The sequence below is a fragment of the Salvelinus fontinalis genome, chromosome 32 (assembly GCF_029448725.1).
Source record: "Salvelinus fontinalis isolate EN_2023a chromosome 32, ASM2944872v1, whole genome shotgun sequence".
NCBI lineage: Eukaryota > Metazoa > Chordata > Actinopteri > Salmoniformes > Salmonidae > Salvelinus > Salvelinus fontinalis.
The window spans coordinates 27100506-27120055 of NC_074696.1; the positions used below are offsets into that span (position 1 = coordinate 27100506).

General features: G+C 43.1%; 1 protein-coding gene across 1 annotated transcript in view; it reads left to right on the forward strand.

Annotated features, from left to right (window-relative positions):
• LOC129831003 (thrombospondin type-1 domain-containing protein 7A-like) overlaps positions 1–19550 on the forward strand; it is a 214181-nt gene that overhangs the window by 98258 nt on the left and 96373 nt on the right. The window contains exons 4-5 of the mRNA XM_055893960.1: positions 5749–5927; positions 11670–11825. Coding sequence (XP_055749935.1) covers positions 5749–5927; positions 11670–11825 — 335 coding nt within the window. The remainder of the gene's footprint in view (positions 1–5748; positions 5928–11669; positions 11826–19550) is intronic.

Here is a 19550-nt window from a genome sequence, read left to right on the forward strand (position 1 = left end):
GCTGCATGCAACATCCTCCAGCATGACCGGTTTGGCGGTGGGTCAGTCATGGTGTGGGGTGGCATTTCTTTGGGGTGCCGCACAGCCCTCCATGTGCTCGCCAGAGGTAGCCTGACTGCCATTAGGTACCGAGATGAGATCCTCAGACCCCTTGTGAGACCATATGCTGGTGTGGTTGGCCCTGGGTTCCTCCTAATGCAAGACAATGCTAGACCTCATGTGGCTGGAGTGTGTCAGCAGTTCCTGCAAGAGGAAGGCATTGATGCTATGGACTGGCCCTACTGAGCCTCATTTTGACTTGTTTTAAGGACATTACATCAAAGTTGGATCAGCCTGTAGTGTGGTTTTCCACTTTAATTTTGAGTGTGACTCCAAATCCAGACCTCCATGGGTTGATAAATTGATTTCCATTGATCATTTTTGTGTGATTTTGTTGTCAGCACATTCAACTATGTAAAGAAAAAAGTATTTAATAAGAATATTTCATTCATTCAGATCTAGGATGTGTTATTTTAGTGTTCCCTTTATTTGTTTGAGCAGTGTATATACTACATATAATATATACTGTATATATAATATATACTGTATATATTTCAATTTTTTATTTTTTATTTATAGTTATTTATATAATGTATTTTTTTGCTGCCTGTTTGGCCCCCCATGGGCCTGGGCCAAGGGGCTTCAGCCCCAGTAAGCCCCTGCATTAAACCGGCCCTGGAGACACCCCATTCATGAATATGGAGCCCTTTCATTGGTGGTGACCTCAAATAAATTCCAGTATCACCACAGACATCGAGGCAGGGCAGCCATTTTGTGACCCCAGGTAGATTTGAACTGAAAAGCAATACCTAACATTCTTACTGAAGCACAATATGGCAGCCAGAAGGGACGTTTACTGTCACGGAACAGAGCTAGGCTAGCTTTCTTGTACAGAGGCTCGTGAGACAGGGTCAATTCTTAACAAAATAGATTTTATGGACTATAAGGTAACAACATAAATGATCTCTTCAAGAATCAAACTTAAATGTTCATCAAATAAAACTTGCAAACAGAGCTCCCTCAGTCCTCTCCTCTGTAGTGAGGGATACCAGTTGCTGATATATGTAGTGGCTGATTGAGTAGCCGGTGACACCCTTAACGAGCCTATTGAAGTCAGCTGTGCCTGTGTTCATTTTCAAGCCAGCGGCTTGTTCCAAGCTGACTACATGGCTTGTGGTGCTGGTGAGGGTGTGGACTTTTAGTGGCTGCCCCTCACTAACCCACACACACGGAGGCACCTTTCAAGTTCCCTTGAAGCAGATCCCAGAGCTATCTATGAGCGCTAATCTGAGTTAATAGATTGCCCTTTGCGATATAATCTTTCAGTTTAATGCTGCTGAATCCTTCCACTGAGGTTCACTTGGGGGACATTCAAAGTGAATTCTGGATTGTGAGGCAAATTGTGAATATATGTTGAAGGTCAACTGCACAGACAACTTCTTTAAAATAGACTTTCTAGTAGATGCACATTGCGTAACGTCAGTTGACCACACTCAAATGCATGCTAATGTTGTTTACTTCCCGAAAAGCCATTCTGCCAACTTCTCGCAGCAATTTGGCTGAAAATGACCATAATAAAGAATACAAATAGGGTTTCGTTCCAAAATTAGAGTAAATTAGTGCACTACCCATAGGGCTCTGGTAAAAAGTAGGGCGCTATATAGGCAATATGGTGCCATTTGGAATGAGTTTTAGCTTGTGCTGCGTCATGATGTATTCATTGTAGAGAATTAGAGTAATGTAACGTTTACTGCAATGTTTTGTACTCTAGTTGTAATCTAACAGGCATTTGTACTTGTACTACCGCAGGCTAACTCCCTTGTGGTAGGCTAAACGCTTTTTTAAGAAAGAAATAGAGCACAATAAGATGTAAAAGAGAAGATAAACTTAGGCTACATTTACAAACAAAACACCTCAACAGCGTTCAAACCAATTCAACCAAAAAAAAAAACGTCCATTAATTAGAATCCACATAATAATTCACATTTCCTGTTGCTGCAGGATTATTTTCCTGCTGTAGCAGACTGGCTCAAATGAAGAGCCTACATCTGTACATAATGCATTTGATACAGTCAATCAAAGATGCTATCAAACTAAATGATGCTTAATAATAAGCTGTGACCTTGTAGGACACTCAGGATCAAGCTGGAGGGTACTTCATTCACAACAGGAATACAAGACTGCTAATATTCATGTAGCTGTACACTTTCTCTACTAGCCACTCATAATCACTTACCATATCTCCCTCAGTCATCTTCCTTTATGAGGACCACAATGGGAATGGTTGCATCAGAAATGGCACTCCAATTCCTATATGTTGTTGCACTGCTTCTTTTTGTTGACACATAGGGAAGTAGTGCAAACGGGAACAGTCTGGCATTTGGGATGCAAACTATGCCTACAGTGAATCAATCAAATGTATTCATAAAGCCCTTTTCATATCAACAGAAACCCAGCCTAAAACCCCAAAGAGCAAGCAATGCAGATGAAAAAGCACAGTGCATAGGAAAAACTCGCTAGAAATACAGGAACCTATGAAGAAACGTAGAGAGGAACCAGGCTCTGAGGGGTGGCCAGTCCTCTTCTGGCTGTGCCGGGGGGAGATTATAAGAGTACATGGCCATTAAGGCCAGATCGTTTTTCAAGGTGTTCAAACGTTCATAGATGACCAGCAGGGTCAAATAATAATCACGGTGGTTGTAGAGGGTGCACAAGGAGTAAATGTCAGCCGAGCATTCAGAGGTTGAGACAGCAGGTGTGGTAGAGAGAGAGAGATTACACAGATCCACAAAGAATTCGAAAACAAACCCAATTTTGATTAACTCTGTTGGGTGAAATACCACAGTGTGACATCACAGCAGCAAGATTTGTGACCTGTTGCCACAAGAAAAGGGCAGCCAGTGAAGAACGAACAGCATTGTAAATACCACCCATATTTATGTTTATTTATTTCCCCTTTTGTACTTTAACTATTTGCACATAATATGACATTTGAAATGTCTTTATTCTTTTGGAACTTTTGTGAGTGTAAAGTTTACTGTTCAGTTTTATTGTTTATTTCACTTTTGTTTATTATCTACATCACTTGCTATGAAATGTTAACATATGTTTCCCATATGGGGGGGGGGGGGGGGGGGGGGCGACACCTACTGAAGAGATGAGTCTTCCGTAAAGACTGAAAGATCGAGACCGATTCTGGGCCCATCACATGGATAGGTAGACCATTACATAATAAAGGAGCTCTATAGGAGAAAGCCCTGCCTCCAGCTGTTTGCTTAGACATTCTAGGGACAGTAAGGAGGCCTTGGTCTTGTAACCGTAGTGTGTGTGTAGGCAGTGGTGTAAAAGAAGTAGTCTTTGGGGTATCTGTAACTTTACTCACTATGTATAATTTTTACCACATTTACTTCACTTCATTCCTAAAGAAAATTCTGTAATTTTGTCTTCATACATTTTCACTGGCACCCAAAAGTACTTGTTACATTTTGAATGCTTAGCAGGACAGGAAAATGGTCGTTTTCACACACATCAAGAGAACATCCCTGGTCATCCCTACTGCCTTTTATCTGACAGACTCACTAAACACAAATGCTTCATATTAAGTGATGTCTGAGTGTTGGAGTGTGCTCCTGGCTATCAGTACATTAAAAAAGCAAGAGAATGGTGCTGCCTGGTTTGCTTAATTTAAGGAATTTTAAATGGTTTATACTTCTACTTTTACATTTCATGTTTAAGTATATTTTATCAATTACATTTACTTTTGATACTTACGTATGTTTAAAACCAAATACCTTTAGATTTTTACTCAAGTAGTATTTTACTGGGTGATTTTCACTTTTACTTGAGTCATTTTCTATTAAGGTATCTTTACTTTTACTGAAGTATGACGGTTGAGTACTTTTTCCACCACTGCGTGTAGGTATGTACGGTAGGACCAAATCGGAGAGATAGGTAGGAGCAAGTACATGTAACGCTTTGTAGGTTAGCAGTAAATCTTGAAATCAGCCTTAGCCTTAACAGTAAGCCAGTGTCGAGAGGCTAGCACTGGAGTAATATGATCAAATGTTTTGGTTCTAGTCAACATTCTAGCAGCCGTATTTAGCACTAACTGAAGTTTATTTAGTGCTTTATCCAGGTAGCCGGAGAGTGCCTTCAGATAGTATTAATACCCCTTGACATATTTTTTGTTCATCCATCTACACACAATACCTCGTAATGACAAAGTGAAAACATGTTTTTAGAAATGTTGGTACATTAATTGAAATTATATACATAAATATCACATTTACATAAGTATTCACACCTCTGAGTCAATACATGTTAGAATCACCATTTGCAGCGAATACAGCTGTGACTCTTTCTGGGTACGTCTCTGAGAGCTTTCCACACCTAGATTGCGCAACATTTGCCTATTATTCATTTCAAAATTCTTCAAGCTCTGTCAAATCCGATGTTGTTCATTGCCCCGCAACCCTTTTCAAGTCTTTCCATAGATTTTCAAGTAGATTTAAGTCAAAACTGTAACTCGGCCACGTAGGAACATTCACTGACTTCTTGGTAAGAAACTCCAGTGTAGATTTGGCCGTGTTTTAGGTTAAGTGTCTTGCTGAAAGGGGAAAGTATTCCTGTAGGATTTTGCCTGTGCTGAGCAATATTCTGTTTCTTTTTTATCTTGAAAAACTTCCCAGTCCTTAATGGTTACAAGCATACCCAAAACATGATGCCGCCACCACTGTGCTTGAAATATGGAGCGTGGTACTCAGTAATGTGTTGTATTGGATTTGCCCCAAACATAACTATTTGTATTCAGGACAAAAAGTTAATTGCTTTCCCATATTTGTGCACTATTACTTTAGTGCCTTGTTGGAAACAGAATGCATGTTTTGGAATATTTTTGTGCTGTACAGGCTTCCTTCCTTTCACTCTGTCAATTAGGTTAGTATTGTGGAGTAACTACAATGTTGTTGATCCATCCTCAGTTTTCTTCTATCACAACCATTAAACTCTGTAACTATTTTAAAGTCAACATTGGCCTCATGGTGAAATTCCTGAGCGGATTCCTTCCTCTCCTGCAACTGAGTTAGAAAGGACGCCTGTATCTTTGTAGTGACTGTATGTACAGTATTGATACACCATCCAAAGTGTCATTGATTACTTCACCATGCTCAAAGGGATATTCAATGTCTGTGTTTTACCTATCTACCAATAGGTGCCCTTCTTCGCAAAGCATTGGAAAACCTCCCTGGTTTTTGTGGTTGAATCTGTGTTTGAAATTTACTGCTCGACTGAGGGACCTTACAGATACATTTTATGTGTTGGGAAAGATACAGTAAGAGGTAGTCATTTAAAAATCATGTTATACACTATTATTGCACACAGAGTTGACTCTTATTGACTCAAGACATTTCATTGACTCAAGACTTATTGACTCAAGACATTTGAGCTTTTCATTTTTTATTACGTTGTAAAATGCTCTAAAAGCATCATTCCACTTTGACATTATGAGGTATTGTGTGTAGGCCAGTAACCAACAATCTAAATGTAATCCATTTTAAATTCAGGCTGTAACACAACAAGATGTTGAAAAAGTAAAGGGGTGTGAATACTTTTGGAAGAATACCTTGATGATGTAATTCATGTATATATTCTTTATTTCCAATCTATGTTATGTAAAAAATGAAAATTGAATCAAATCATTCTCCTCTGCAGGTACAACTGGAAGACAACGGAGTGGACCGAGTGCAGGGTGGATATGTTGCTAAGCCAACAGGACCGTCGTCGTGGTAACCTAACTGGGCTGTGCGGGGGCGGAGTCCAGAACCATGAGGTGTATTGTGTCCAGGCAACCAGTGCCGACCCTGCCTCAAGCTCTCTCAATAGCAAGGAAGGTAACCTGACCAGCATGCAACTGTCCTTTATCCCCGATGTGTAATCTTTCTCCCATTCTGATAACTCATGCCCTTCTCCCATACTAGGTCATCTCTCTCACCAGTCGTGTGTCTATAGAAAGCCCATATCCATTGTGTCCCCTTTTTTCCCCCCCCATACTGATGATGCCTTGTCCGATTGTACAGATCTCTTTCACCTCGTGCACTGGAGACTGAGCAATTTTGCTAAGGCCGCACTCATGCCCTTACGCAATAGTAAGAAATTCAATGGGATACCCTTGCCAGCCAAAATTCATGCACTAACGGTGCAGAAGTGTAGAGAATAGGAATGGGGTCGAAGAATGTGTTTCTCCATCCGGGGATCTTTGGAGATCCTACAAGCCTTGCACTACTCAAAATTGGTGCATCCCTTCTGAAAACAATTCTGTAAAAACACTGGTACCCCATTGTTGTGAGAACAGTTCCTGACCTGGTGATAGTAGATATCATTGGATGCATACCAAGTGGCACCAGATTCCCAATATAGTCCACTACTTTTTACCAGGGCAATTAGTGTTATAGTCAAAAGTAGTGCCCTATGTAGGGAATATAGTGCCATTTGGTAGGTAACCATTGCATGTCTGACAAACACCCAATGTCAATATGACAGGGCAGCATATCGATACAGTCAGCAGAAGCAGTAATAACTCTCTCTGTCCCCAGATAATGTAGTAACTGTGTTCCCAGATAATGCATTAAAACTGTTCCCATTCCCTTGGTAATGTTACACACATGAATGCACAAATGCAAGCACACACACACACGCATACACCCCCCCCCCCCCCCTTCCCCCCAGGCTATCAGACTGTTGAACAGCCATCACTAGCCGGGTACCTGTCCTGCACCTTAGAGACTTTTTTTTGCACACACACACACACACACACACACACACACACACACACACACACACACACACACACACACACACACACACACACACACACACACACACACACACACACACACACACACACACACACACACACACACACACGTTTTGTCATAGTTTGTCAACCTAGCTCCATATCATCTCTGTAGACTGGACAGGTCGACAGGGAAATTTAGCTGGGAAGTTTTTTTGTATTTTTAGCCCCTTTTTCTCTCCAATTTCATGATATCCAATTGCGATCCAATTACGCTATTGTCTCATCGCTGCAACTCCCCAACGGGCTCGGGAGAGACGAAGGTTGAGTCATGCGTCCTCCGAAACATGACCCGCCAAACCGCACTTCTTAACACCCGCCTGCTTAGCCCGGAAGTCAGCTGCACCAATGTGTCGGAGGAAACACCGTTCAACTGACGACCGAAGTCAGCCTGCAGGCGCCCGGCCCGCCACAAGGAGTCGCTAGACCACTGCACCACTCGGGAGGCCCTCGAGCACTCAGTTCCGATTCGACTTGTGCACTCACCCAAAATCATCTCATCTTTTCCGGCTCTGCACAGGGAGGTAGAGAGAGGGGAGGAAGGAACTGAGGCAGGGAGGAGAAAGATGCACGGACGGAGAGAAGAGAGAAAGAGAAAAAGAGAGAAAGGGAGAGAGAAAGCGCAAGAGAGAGAGTAAAAAGTGATAGTGAAAATGAGAGAGAGAGAGAGCAGTGGTGTGACATGAAATATGAGTGTGGGGCAGTACTTAGTCAGTGTATAAGGAAGTGACGTTGGCTGGTAGCGAGCCCATTTTTATCCAGCACTTCCACGCTAACTCCCAGACTGTCCATCTGGTCAGGGGGCTCAACTGGCCACCGCTCACAGAAATTATTCAAATGATTCCAGCTGCTCTCAGACAGCCAGACAGAGGAGGCACTTTGCTGTACTGTTGAGGCTGTGATTGTACTGGTATAAAGAGAAGGAAAATCATCAGACATCTAAACTGCAACTTGATAGATCTTTCAAATCTTGTGAGCGTCCTGTATTTTGAAGTGACAGGGTTATCTAGGTGACACAATTGATGGTAACAGCTGCAGAGAGAGAAAGGGAGTGAGAGAAGGATGGATAGAGAGGTAGAGTGAGAGAAGGATGGATAGAGAGGTAGAGTGAGAGAAGGATGGATAAAGAGGTAGAGTGAGAGAAGGATGGATAAAGAGGTAGAGTGAGAGAAGGATGGATAAAGAGGTAGAGTGAGAGAAGGATGGATAAAGAGGTAGAGTGAGAGAAGGATGGATAAAGAGGTAGAGTGAGAGAAGGATGGATAAAGAGGTAGAGTGAGAGAAGGATGGATAAAGAGGTAGAGTGAGAGAAGGATGGATAAAGAGGTAGAGTGAGAGAAGGATGGATAGAGGTAGAGTGAGAGAAGGATGGATAAAGAGGTAGAGTGAGAGAAGGATGGATAGAGAGGTAGAGTGAGAGAAGGATGGATAAAGAGGTAGAGTGAGAGAAGGATGGATAGAGGTAGAGTGAGAGAAGGATGGATAGAGGTAGAGTGAGAGAAGGATGGATAGAGAGGTAGAGTGAGAGAAGGATGGATAGAGAGGTAAAGTGAGAGAAGGATGGATAGAGAGGTAAAGTGAGAGAAGGATGGATAGAGAGGTAGAGTGAGAGAAGGATGGATAGAGAGGTAGAGTGAGAGAAGGATGGATAGAGAGGTAGAGTGAGAGAAGGATGGATAAAGAGGTAGAGTGAGAGAAGGATGGATAGAGAGGTAGAGTGAGAGAAGGATGGATAAAGAGGTAGAGTGAGAGAAGGATGGATAAAGAGGTAGAGTGAGAGAAGGATGGATAGAGAGGTAGAGTGAGAGAAGGATGGATAGAGGTAGAGTGAGAGAAGGATGGATAGAGAGGTAGAGTGAGAGAAGGATGGATAGAGAGGTAGAGTGAGAGAAGGATGGATAAAGAGGTAAAGTGAGAGAAGGATGGATAGAGAGGTAGAGTGAGAGAAGGATGGATAAAGAGGTAGAGTGAGAGAAGGATGGATAAAGAGGTAGAGTGAGAGAAGGATGGATAGAGAGGTAGAGTGAGAGAAGGATGGATAGAGAGGTAGAGTGAGAGGTAGGAAAACATAGCAGCTGCTGTTACACATATTTTCCTTTTAATCCTTTCCTGTCAGCTCTATGGCACAATTACATCTTCCCCATCCACTTTTGGAATTCACTTTCTCATTCTACACTCTTCTCTCAATTTCCTTCTCAATTATCTCTCCTGTCTTCAAAACTAAACATTACACACCTGGTACAAAACATGAAATACACAGTTCTGTGTTTTTATAGGGATCAACACAGAATTTGTCTAATCTCAGGCAATATACTGCTGAGTCTATGAAGCATTGTTCATAAATCTCCATCTCAGCTGTAACAGAGCAAAATCTTCAGTCTTATTTAAACTGATGTAATCTTGTTTTTTACTTTCAAGGCTGATCTTTTTTGTGATATGTGATTTGACTGAGGCTGTGTGTGTGTGTGTGTGTGTGTGTGTGTGTGTGTGTGTGTGTGTGTGTGTGTGTGTGTGTGTGTGTGCGCGTGCGCGTGCGTGTGTGTGCGCGTGTGTGTGTGTGTGTGTGTGTGTGTGCGGAGCAGTGGTGTCTCTGAACTCCCTACCGCCTCTCTGCCAGATTAGTCATATAAGCTTGTTGTGTTTGTACGCATTCTCAGTGGCATTAACATAGGAAAAAAGCTTTATTTGGACACAAAACTCCCCGTTTCAATCATTCTGGGGATTACAGCTGGCTTCAACAAACCCATGTTATGAATGCCAAAATGCTGCTGAAATGAAGTGTGCATAAGAAGCATTGATAATCTAAACCAACGCACGCACGCACGCACGTACGCACGCACTCTCTCACACACAAGCACGCACACATATACACACAATAATATTTCTGCCAATGTAATAATACCACAGCTCATGTTTGGCTAAACAGAACAGATTTAGAATCGTATTCCGTGGGGGTTCCGATAAGGACAACAGGGAAAAGCAGCAGGGAGGAAGGGAGAAAGGCAGGGAGGGAGAGTGCAGGGAGCCAGTGAATCTGATGTTATTGTTCAGTTCTAGCCAGCTCTGTTCTGTTTGGTTGTAATCAATATGGATCCTTATTAGAAGGCCCAGAAGAGACATTCTGTAGCTAGCAGTAGAACGGCTGGCTGTGTGATGCCATCCGGAAGTACAGTTATAGATGATGATGGCATGGGTTGACAGAGAGTGGAGGAGAGTGGCGAGCCGCAGGTGTCTGGCTGGGCTTGGAGGGCCCCAGGAACCCCTCAGTGGTGTGGTGTGTAAGGCAGGGTAGAGACTAGACGAGACCATCTGGCAGGAGACAGAGCGAGAGACGCATGTGGCACCACAAACCAAGGTCACCCAGCACGGAGTCGTTCATTAATCAGCCCTTTGCTATTATGGAGGATGACAAAATACAGTAGCTACTTCAGTCCACACACACACACACACACACACACACACACACACACACACACACACACACACACACACACACACACACACACACACACACACACACACACACACACACACACACACACACACACACACACACACACACACACACACACAGGTAATATGAATGGCTGTGTTGGCCAGTGGCATAGGTAAGCCTTCTAAAGTGGCGTAGGTAAGCCTCCATTCAAAACACTTTAAAGCACGTGTCAAACTCATCCCACCGAGGGCCGAGTGTCTGCAGGTTTTTGCTCCTCCCTTGTACTTGATTGATGAATTAAGGTCACTAATTAGGTAAAAAAGTCCCCTCACCTGGTTGTCTAAGTCTTAATTGAAAGAAAGAAATGAAAACCCGCAGACACTAGGCCCTCGATGGAATGAGTTTGACACCCCTGCTTTAAAGGATATGTAGCTTACTCCTCTTGATTGCTCCCATTCAGCTAGCATTGCCAGAGGGATTTTATAATTACTAAAATAGACTAAAATGCTTCACAGATTGACAAAACGGATTATCACTCGATAGGCACACACTTACACACATATTTTAAAAGACAGTATTCAAAGGACAGACCTTTGGCCAAGTGGTAGAAATTTGCATGTGAATGAGTCAGACTCAGGCTTCAGTCACAGCATGGTGATGGAGCGATGGGAATGACTCATCAGAGCAGTGACCTTATAGAGACTCACCTACTGCTCATTGCTTTATCCACCGTGTGTGTGTGTGTGTGTGTGTGTGTGTGTGTGTGTGTGTGTGCGTGCGTGCGTGCGTGCGTGCGTGTCAGTCATTGAGCAGCACCGGGCTGGCCTGATCTGCTCTTTGGGGAAAAAAGGCATTTGTTGTTTCAACTAGACTGGATTTAGAAGGATGATGAACAAATGAAAGGCCATACTGTTTGCTAAATGTTGTCTTGGATTTGAGATGGCGTGAGGGTAGGAATATTCATGACTATGAACATTCCTGTGGGGTTTTAGTTGGTGTGAGCTTTATTCATGACTGGTGGAACGATTCATGATTCATTTACATCCATTAGCCTGAAGTTTTAACCCACTACCCAGATGGAGAGGGCCAGGATAAAAGTAGGTAGATCCATAGTGACAGTAATAATACAGCTCAGTATGTCAACTATATTACATGTAAATATATATGGATAATCTCTAAGGTCATATCACTGTACAACTTAGATTTCCAACATCGTGTTATTGTATGTTTTCATACTTGTAAACAGTGACCTATGCCTGGTCCTGCCCTCAAAATTACCTAGTTACGCCGCATCTCCTGCCCTGTTCTGACATCATGTCTCTGTGGATCTCTCTGTGATTCTAGCCTCCAGGCCTGTTGATGGTGACCTGTGCCTCAGCCCGCCCCCCAACACCACCCAGCTGTGCCACATCCCCTGTCCTGTGGAGTGTGACGTGTCCTCCTGGGGTGCCTGGGGACCCTGCACCTTTGAAAACTGCCTGGACACAGCTGCCAAGAAAGGTGGGTGGAATACTGCTGTAATTGCGGTTATGCCTAGGCTTTAGCTTTGTGGGCTAACACAAGTCTTGACTTCGATACCCATTCAGTCAAATAGACGGCCATCTTGAAAGTATGGCATTGGAACACCACACACTGGGTGTAACAGTAATAGCTATACTTTAGTAATGATGAATATGATTTTTTTTTTTTTATTACTCCGGGCTGGGATACAGCACCCAAAGACGTGTCAGTACAGCACCCAAAGACGTATCAGTACAGCACCCAAAGACGTATCAGTACAGTACCCAAAGACGTGTCAATACAGCACCCAAAGACGTATCAATACAGCACCCAAAGACGTATCAATACAGCACCCAAAGACGTATCAATACAGCACCCAAAGACGTATCAATACAGCACCCAAAGACGTATCAATACAGCACCCAAAGACGTATCAATACAGCACCCAAAGATGTATCAATACAGCACCCAAAGACGTATCAGTACAGCACCCAAAGACGTGTCAATACAGCACCCAAAGACGTATCAGTACAGCACCCAAAGACGTGTCAATACAGCACCCAAAGACGTGTCAATACAGCACCCAAAGACGTGTCAATACAGCACCCAAAGACGTATCAGTACAGCACCCAAAGACGTATCAATACAGCACCCAAAGACGTATCAATACAGCACCCAAAGACGTATCAATACAGCACCCAAAGATGTATCAATACAGCACCCAAAGATGTATCAATACAGCACCCAAAGATGTATCAATACAGCACCCAAAGACGTATCAATACAGCACCCAAAGACGTATCAATACAGCACCCAAAGATGTATCAGTACAGCACCAAAAGATGTATCAATACAGCACCCAAAGACGTATCAGTACAGCACCCAAAGACGTATCAATACAGCACCCAAAGACGTATCAATACAGCACCCAAAGACGTATCAATACAGCACCCAAAGACGTATCAATACAGCACCCAAAGACGTATCAATACAGCACCCAAAGACGTATCAATACAGCACCCAAAGATGTATCAATACAGCACCCAAAGATGTATCAATACAGCACCCAAAGATGTATCAATACAGCACCCAAAGACGTATCAGTACAGCACCCAAAGACGTATCAATACAGCACCCAAAGACGTATCAATACAGCACCCAAAGATGTATCAATACAGCACCCAAAGATGTGTCAATACAGCACCCAAAGACGTATCAGTACAGCACCCAAAGACGTATCAATACAGCACCCAAAGATGTATCAATACAGCACCCAAAGATGTATCAATACAGCACCCAAAGACGTATCAATACAGCACCCAAAGACGTGTCAATACAGCACCCAAAGACGTATCAATACAGCACCCAAAGACGTGTCAATACAGCACCCAAAGACGTATCAGTACAGCACCCAAAGACGTGTCAATACAGCACCCAAAGACGTATCAGTACAGCACCCAAAGACGTATCAGTACAGCACCCAAAGACGTATCAGTACAGTACCCAAAGACGTATCAATACAGCACCCAAAGATGTATCAATACAGCACCCAAAGACGTATCAGTACAGTACCCAAAGACGTATCAATACAGCACCCAAAGACGTATCAATACAGCACCCAAAGACGTATAAATACAGCACCCAAAGACGTATCAGTACAGTACCCAAAGACGTATCAATACAGCACCCAAAGACGTATCAGTACAGCACCCAAAGACGTGTCAATACAGCACCCAAAGACGTATCAGTACAGCACCCAAAGACGTATCAGTACAGTACCCAAAGACGTATCAATACAGCACCCAAAGACGTATCAATACAGCACCCAAAGACGTATCAGTACAGTACCCAAAGACGTATCAATACAGCACCCAAAGACGTATCAATACAGCACCCAAAGACGTATAAATACAGCACCCAAAGACGTATAAATACAGCACCCAAAGACGTATCAATACAGCACCCAAAGACGTATCAATACAGCACCCAAAGACGTATCAATACAGCACCCAAAGACGTATCAGTACAGTACCCAAAGACGTATCAATACAGCACCCAAAGACGTATCAATACAGCACCCAAAGACGTATCAATACAGCACCCAAAGACGTATAAATACAGCACCCAAAGACGTATCAATAAAGCACCCAAAGACGTATCAGTACAGCACCCAAAGACGTATAAATACAGCACCCAAAGACGTATAAATACAGCACCCAAAGACGTATCAATACAGCACCCAAAGACGTATCAATACAGCACCCAAAGACGTATCAATACAGTACCCAAAGACGTATCAATAAAGCACCCAAAGACGTATCAATACAGCACCCAAAGACGTATCAATACAGCACCCAAAGACGTATCAATACAGCACCCAAAGACGTATCAATACAGCACCCAAAGACGTATCAATACAGCACCCAAAGACGTATCAATACAGCACCCAAAGACGTATCAATACAGCACCCAAAGACGTATCAATACAGCACCCAAAGACGTATCAATACAGCACCCAAAGACGTATCAATACAGTACCCAAAGACGTATCAATAAAGCACCCAAAGACGTGTCAGTACAGCACCCAAAGACGTATCAGTACAGTACCCAAAGACGTGTCAATACAGCACCCAAAGACGTATCAATACAGCACCCAAAGACGTATCAATACAGCACCCAAAGACGTATCAATACAGCACCCAAAGACGTATCAATACAGCACCCAAAGACGTATCAGTACAGTACCCAAAGACGTATCAATACAGCACCCAAAGACGTATCAATACAGCACCCAAAGACGTATAAATACAGCACCCAAAGACGTATCAGTACAGTACCCAAAGACGTATCAATACAGCACCCAAAGACGTATCAGTACAGCACCCAAAGACGTGTCAATACAGCACCCAAAGACGTATCAGTACAGCACCCAAAGACGTATCAGTACAGTACCCAAAGACGTATCAATACAGCACCCAAAGACGTATCAATACAGCACCCAAAGACGTATCAGTACAGTACCCAAAGACGTATCAATACAGCACCCAAAGACGTATCAATACAGCACCCAAAGACGTATAAATACAGCACCCAAAGACGTATAAATACAGCACCCAAAGACGTATCAATACAGCACCCAAAGACGTATCAATACAGCACCCAAAGACGTATCAATACAGCACCCAAAGACGTATCAGTACAGCACCCAAAGACGTGTCAATACAGCACCCAAAGACGTATCAGTACAGCACCCAAAGACGTATCAGTACAGTACCCAAAGACGTATCAATACAGCACCCAAAGACGTATCAATACAGCACCCAAAGACGTATCAGTACAGTACCCAAAGACGTATCAATACAGCACCCAAAGACGTATCAATACAGCACCCAAAGACGTATAAATACAGCACCCAAAGACGTATAAATACAGCACCCAAAGACGTATCAATACAGCACCCAAAGACGTATCAATACAGCACCCAAAGACGTATCAATACAGCACCCAAAGACGTATCAGTACAGTACCCAAAGACGTATCAATACAGCACCCAAAGACGTATCAATACAGCACCCAAAGACGTATCAATACAGCACCCAAAGACGTATAAATACAGCACCCAAAGACGTATCAATAAAGCACCCAAAGACGTATCAGTACAGCACCCAAAGACGTATAAATACAGCACCCAAAGACGTATAAATACAGCACCCAAAGACGTATCAATACAGCACCCAAAGACGTATCAATACAGCACCCAAAGACGTATCAATACAGTACCCAAAGACGTATCAATAAAGCACCCAAAGACGTATCAATACAGCACCCAAAGACGTATCAATACAGCACCCAAAGACGTATCAATACAGCACCCAAAGACGTATCAATACAGCACCCAAAGACGTATCAATACAGCACCCAAAGACGTATCAATACAGCACCCAAAGACGTATCAATACAGCACCCAAAGACGTATCAATACAGCACCCAAAGACGTATCAATACAGCACCCAAAGACGTATCAATACAGTACCCAAAGACGTATCAATAAAGCACCCAAAGACGTGTCAGTACAGCACCCAAAGACGTATCAGTACAGTACCCAAAGACGTGTCAATACAGCACCCAAAGACGTATCAATACAGCACCCAAAGACGTATCAATACAGCACCCAAAGACGTATCAATACAGCACCCAAAGACGTATCAATACAGCACCCAAAGACGTATCAGTACAGTACCCAAAGACGTATCAATACAGCACCCAAAGACGTATCAATACAGCACCCAAAGACGTATAAATACAGCACCCAAAGACGTATCAGTACAGTACCCAAAGACGTATCAATACAGCACCCAAAGACGTATCAGTACAGCACCCAAAGACGTGTCAATACAGCACCCAAAGACGTATCAGTACAGCACCCAAAGACGTATCAGTACAGTACCCAAAGACGTATCAATACAGCACCCAAAGACGTATCAATACAGCACCCAAAGACGTATCAGTACAGTACCCAAAGACGTATCAATACAGCACCCAAAGACGTATCAATACAGCACCCAAAGACGTATAAATACAGCACCCAAAGACGTATAAATACAGCACCCAAAGACGTATCAATACAGCACCCAAAGACGTATCAATACAGCACCCAAAGACGTATCAATACAGCACCCAAAGACGTATCAGTACAGTACCCAAAGACGTATCAATACAGCACCCAAAGACGTATCAATACAGCACCCAAAGACGTATCAATACAGCACCCAAAGACGTATAAATACAGCACCCAAAGACGTATCAATAAAGCACCCAAAGACGTATCAGTACAGCACCCAAAGACGTATAAATACAGCACCCAAAGACGTATCAATACAGCACCCAAAGACGTATCAATACAGTACCCAAAGACGTATCAATAAAGCACCCAAAGACGTATCAATACAGCACCCAAAGACGTATCAATACAGCACCCAAAGACGTATCAATACAGCACCCAAAGACGTATCAATACAGCACCCAAAGACGTATCAATACAGCACCCAAAGACGTATCAACACAGCACCCAAAGACGTATCAATACAGCACCCAAAGACGTATCAATACAGCACCCAAAGACGTATCAATACAGCACCCAAAGACGTATCAATACAGCACCCAAAGACGTATCAATACAGTACCCAAAGACGTATCAATAAAGCACCCAAAGACGTGTCAGTACAGCACCCAAAGACGTATCAGTACAGTACCCAAAGACGTGTCAATACAGCACCCAAAGACGTATCAATACAGCACCCAAAGACGTATCAATACAGCACCCAAAGACGTATCAATACAGCACCCAAAGACGTATCAATACAGCACCCAAAGACGTATCAGTACAGTACCCAAAGACGTATCAATACAGCACCCAAAGACGTATCAATACAGCACCCAAAGACGTATAAATACAGCACCCAAAGACGTATCAGTACAGTACCCAAAGACGTATCAATACAGCACCCAAAGACGTATCAGTACAGCACCCAAAGACGTGTCAATACAGCACCCAAAGACGTATCAGTACAGCACCCAAAGACGTATCAGTACAGTACCCAAAGACGTATCAATACAGCACCCAAAGACGTATCAATACAGCACCCAAAGACGTATCAGTACAGTACCCAAAGACGTATCAATACAGCACCCAAAGACGTATCAATACAGCACCCAAAGACGTATAAATACAGCACCCAAAGACGTATAAATACAGCACCCAAAGACGTATCAATACAGCACCCAAAGACGTATCAATACAGCACCCAAAGACGTATCAATACAGCACCCAAAGACGTATCAGTACAGTACCCAAAGACGTATCAATACAGCACCCAAAGACGTATCAATACAGCACCCAAAGACGTATCAATACAGCACCCAAAGACGTATAAATACAGCACCCAAAGACGTATCAATAAAGCACCCAAAGACGTATCAGTACAGCACCCAAAGACGTATAAATACAGCACCCAAAGACGTATCAATACAGCACCCAAAGACGTATCAATACAGTACCCAAAGACGTATCAATAAAGCACCCAAAGACGTATCAATACAGCACCCAAAGACGTATCAATACAGCACCCAAAGACGTATCAATACAGCACCCAAAGACGTATCAATACAGCACCCAAAGACGTATCAATACAGCACCCAAAGACGTATCAACACAGCACCCAAAGACGTATCAATACAGCACCCAAAGACGTATCAATACAGCACCCAAAGACGTATCAATACAGCACCCAAAGACGTATCAATACAGTACCCAAAGACGTATCAAGAAAGCACCCAAAGACGTGTCAGTACAGCACCCAAAGACGTATCAGTACAGCACCCAAAGACGTGTCAATACAGAACACAAAGATGTATCAATACAGCACCCAAAGACGTATCAATACAGCACCCAAAGATGTATCAATACAGCACCCAAAGACGTATCAATACAGCACCCAAAGACGTATCAATACAGCACCCAAAGACGTATCAGTACAGTACCCAAAGACGTGTCAATACAGCACCCAAAGACGTATCAGTACAGCACCCAAAGACGTATCAATACAGCACCCAAAGACGTATCAGTACAGTACCCAAAGACGTATCAGTACAGCACCCAAAGACGTATCAATACAGCACCCAAAGACGTATCAGTACAGTACCCAAAGACGTATCAATACAGCACCCAAAGATGTGTCAATACAGCACCCAAAGACGTATCAATACAGCACCCAAAGACGTATCAGTACAGTACCCAAAGACGTATCAATACAGCACCCAAAGATGTGTCAATACAGCACCCAAAGACGTATCAATACAGCACCCAAAGACGTATCAATACAGCACCCAAAGACGTATCAATACAGCACCCAAAATGTTTGAATACAGCACCCAAAGAAGTATCAATACAGCACCCAAAGACGTATCAGTACAGCACCCAAAGACGTATCAGTACAGCACCCAAAGACGTATCAATACAGCACCCAAAGACGTATCAATACAGCACCCAAAGACGTATCAATACAGCACCCGAAGACGTATAGTAATTAACACAAGAGGAGTAAAATAAAATACACAAGAATGGAGAAATATACAGGGAGTACCAGTACCAGATCAATATGCAGAGGTATTTGAGGTAGATATGTACATGAAGGCAGGGTAAAGTGACTAGACATCAGGATAGATAATAACAAGAGTAAAATAAAGAATATAGTAGCAGCAGCAAATGATGAGTGTAAAAGTGTGTGAGTGTGTGCGTGTATGTACAGTATGTGTGTTTGTGTTGTGTCGGTATGTGTTTGTGTGTTGACAGTTAGTGCATTCGTCTAAAGATAGCTAGCTGGGACAACCACATCAGTATCACAGGCATAGTAGTTAACTTTTCCTCAATAAACTAGCTATCAGCAAAGTCAGAGCTTTAAAAGGTCAAGTGCAAGTGTTGGTTCAGTTTTTTATTTTTAGGTGGGGGATATTTAAGATACTGTTTGAAGAGGTAGGGTTTCAGGTGCTTTCGGAAGATGGGCAAGGACTCTGTTATCCTAGCTTCAGCGGGAAGCTGGTTCCACCATTGGGGTGTCAGGACAGAGAAGAGCTTGGACAGGGCTGAGCGGGAGCTTGTCTCCGGCAGGGGTCGGAGGGCCAAGAGACCAAAGGTGGCAGAACATAGTGCTCGGGTTGGTAAAGAGC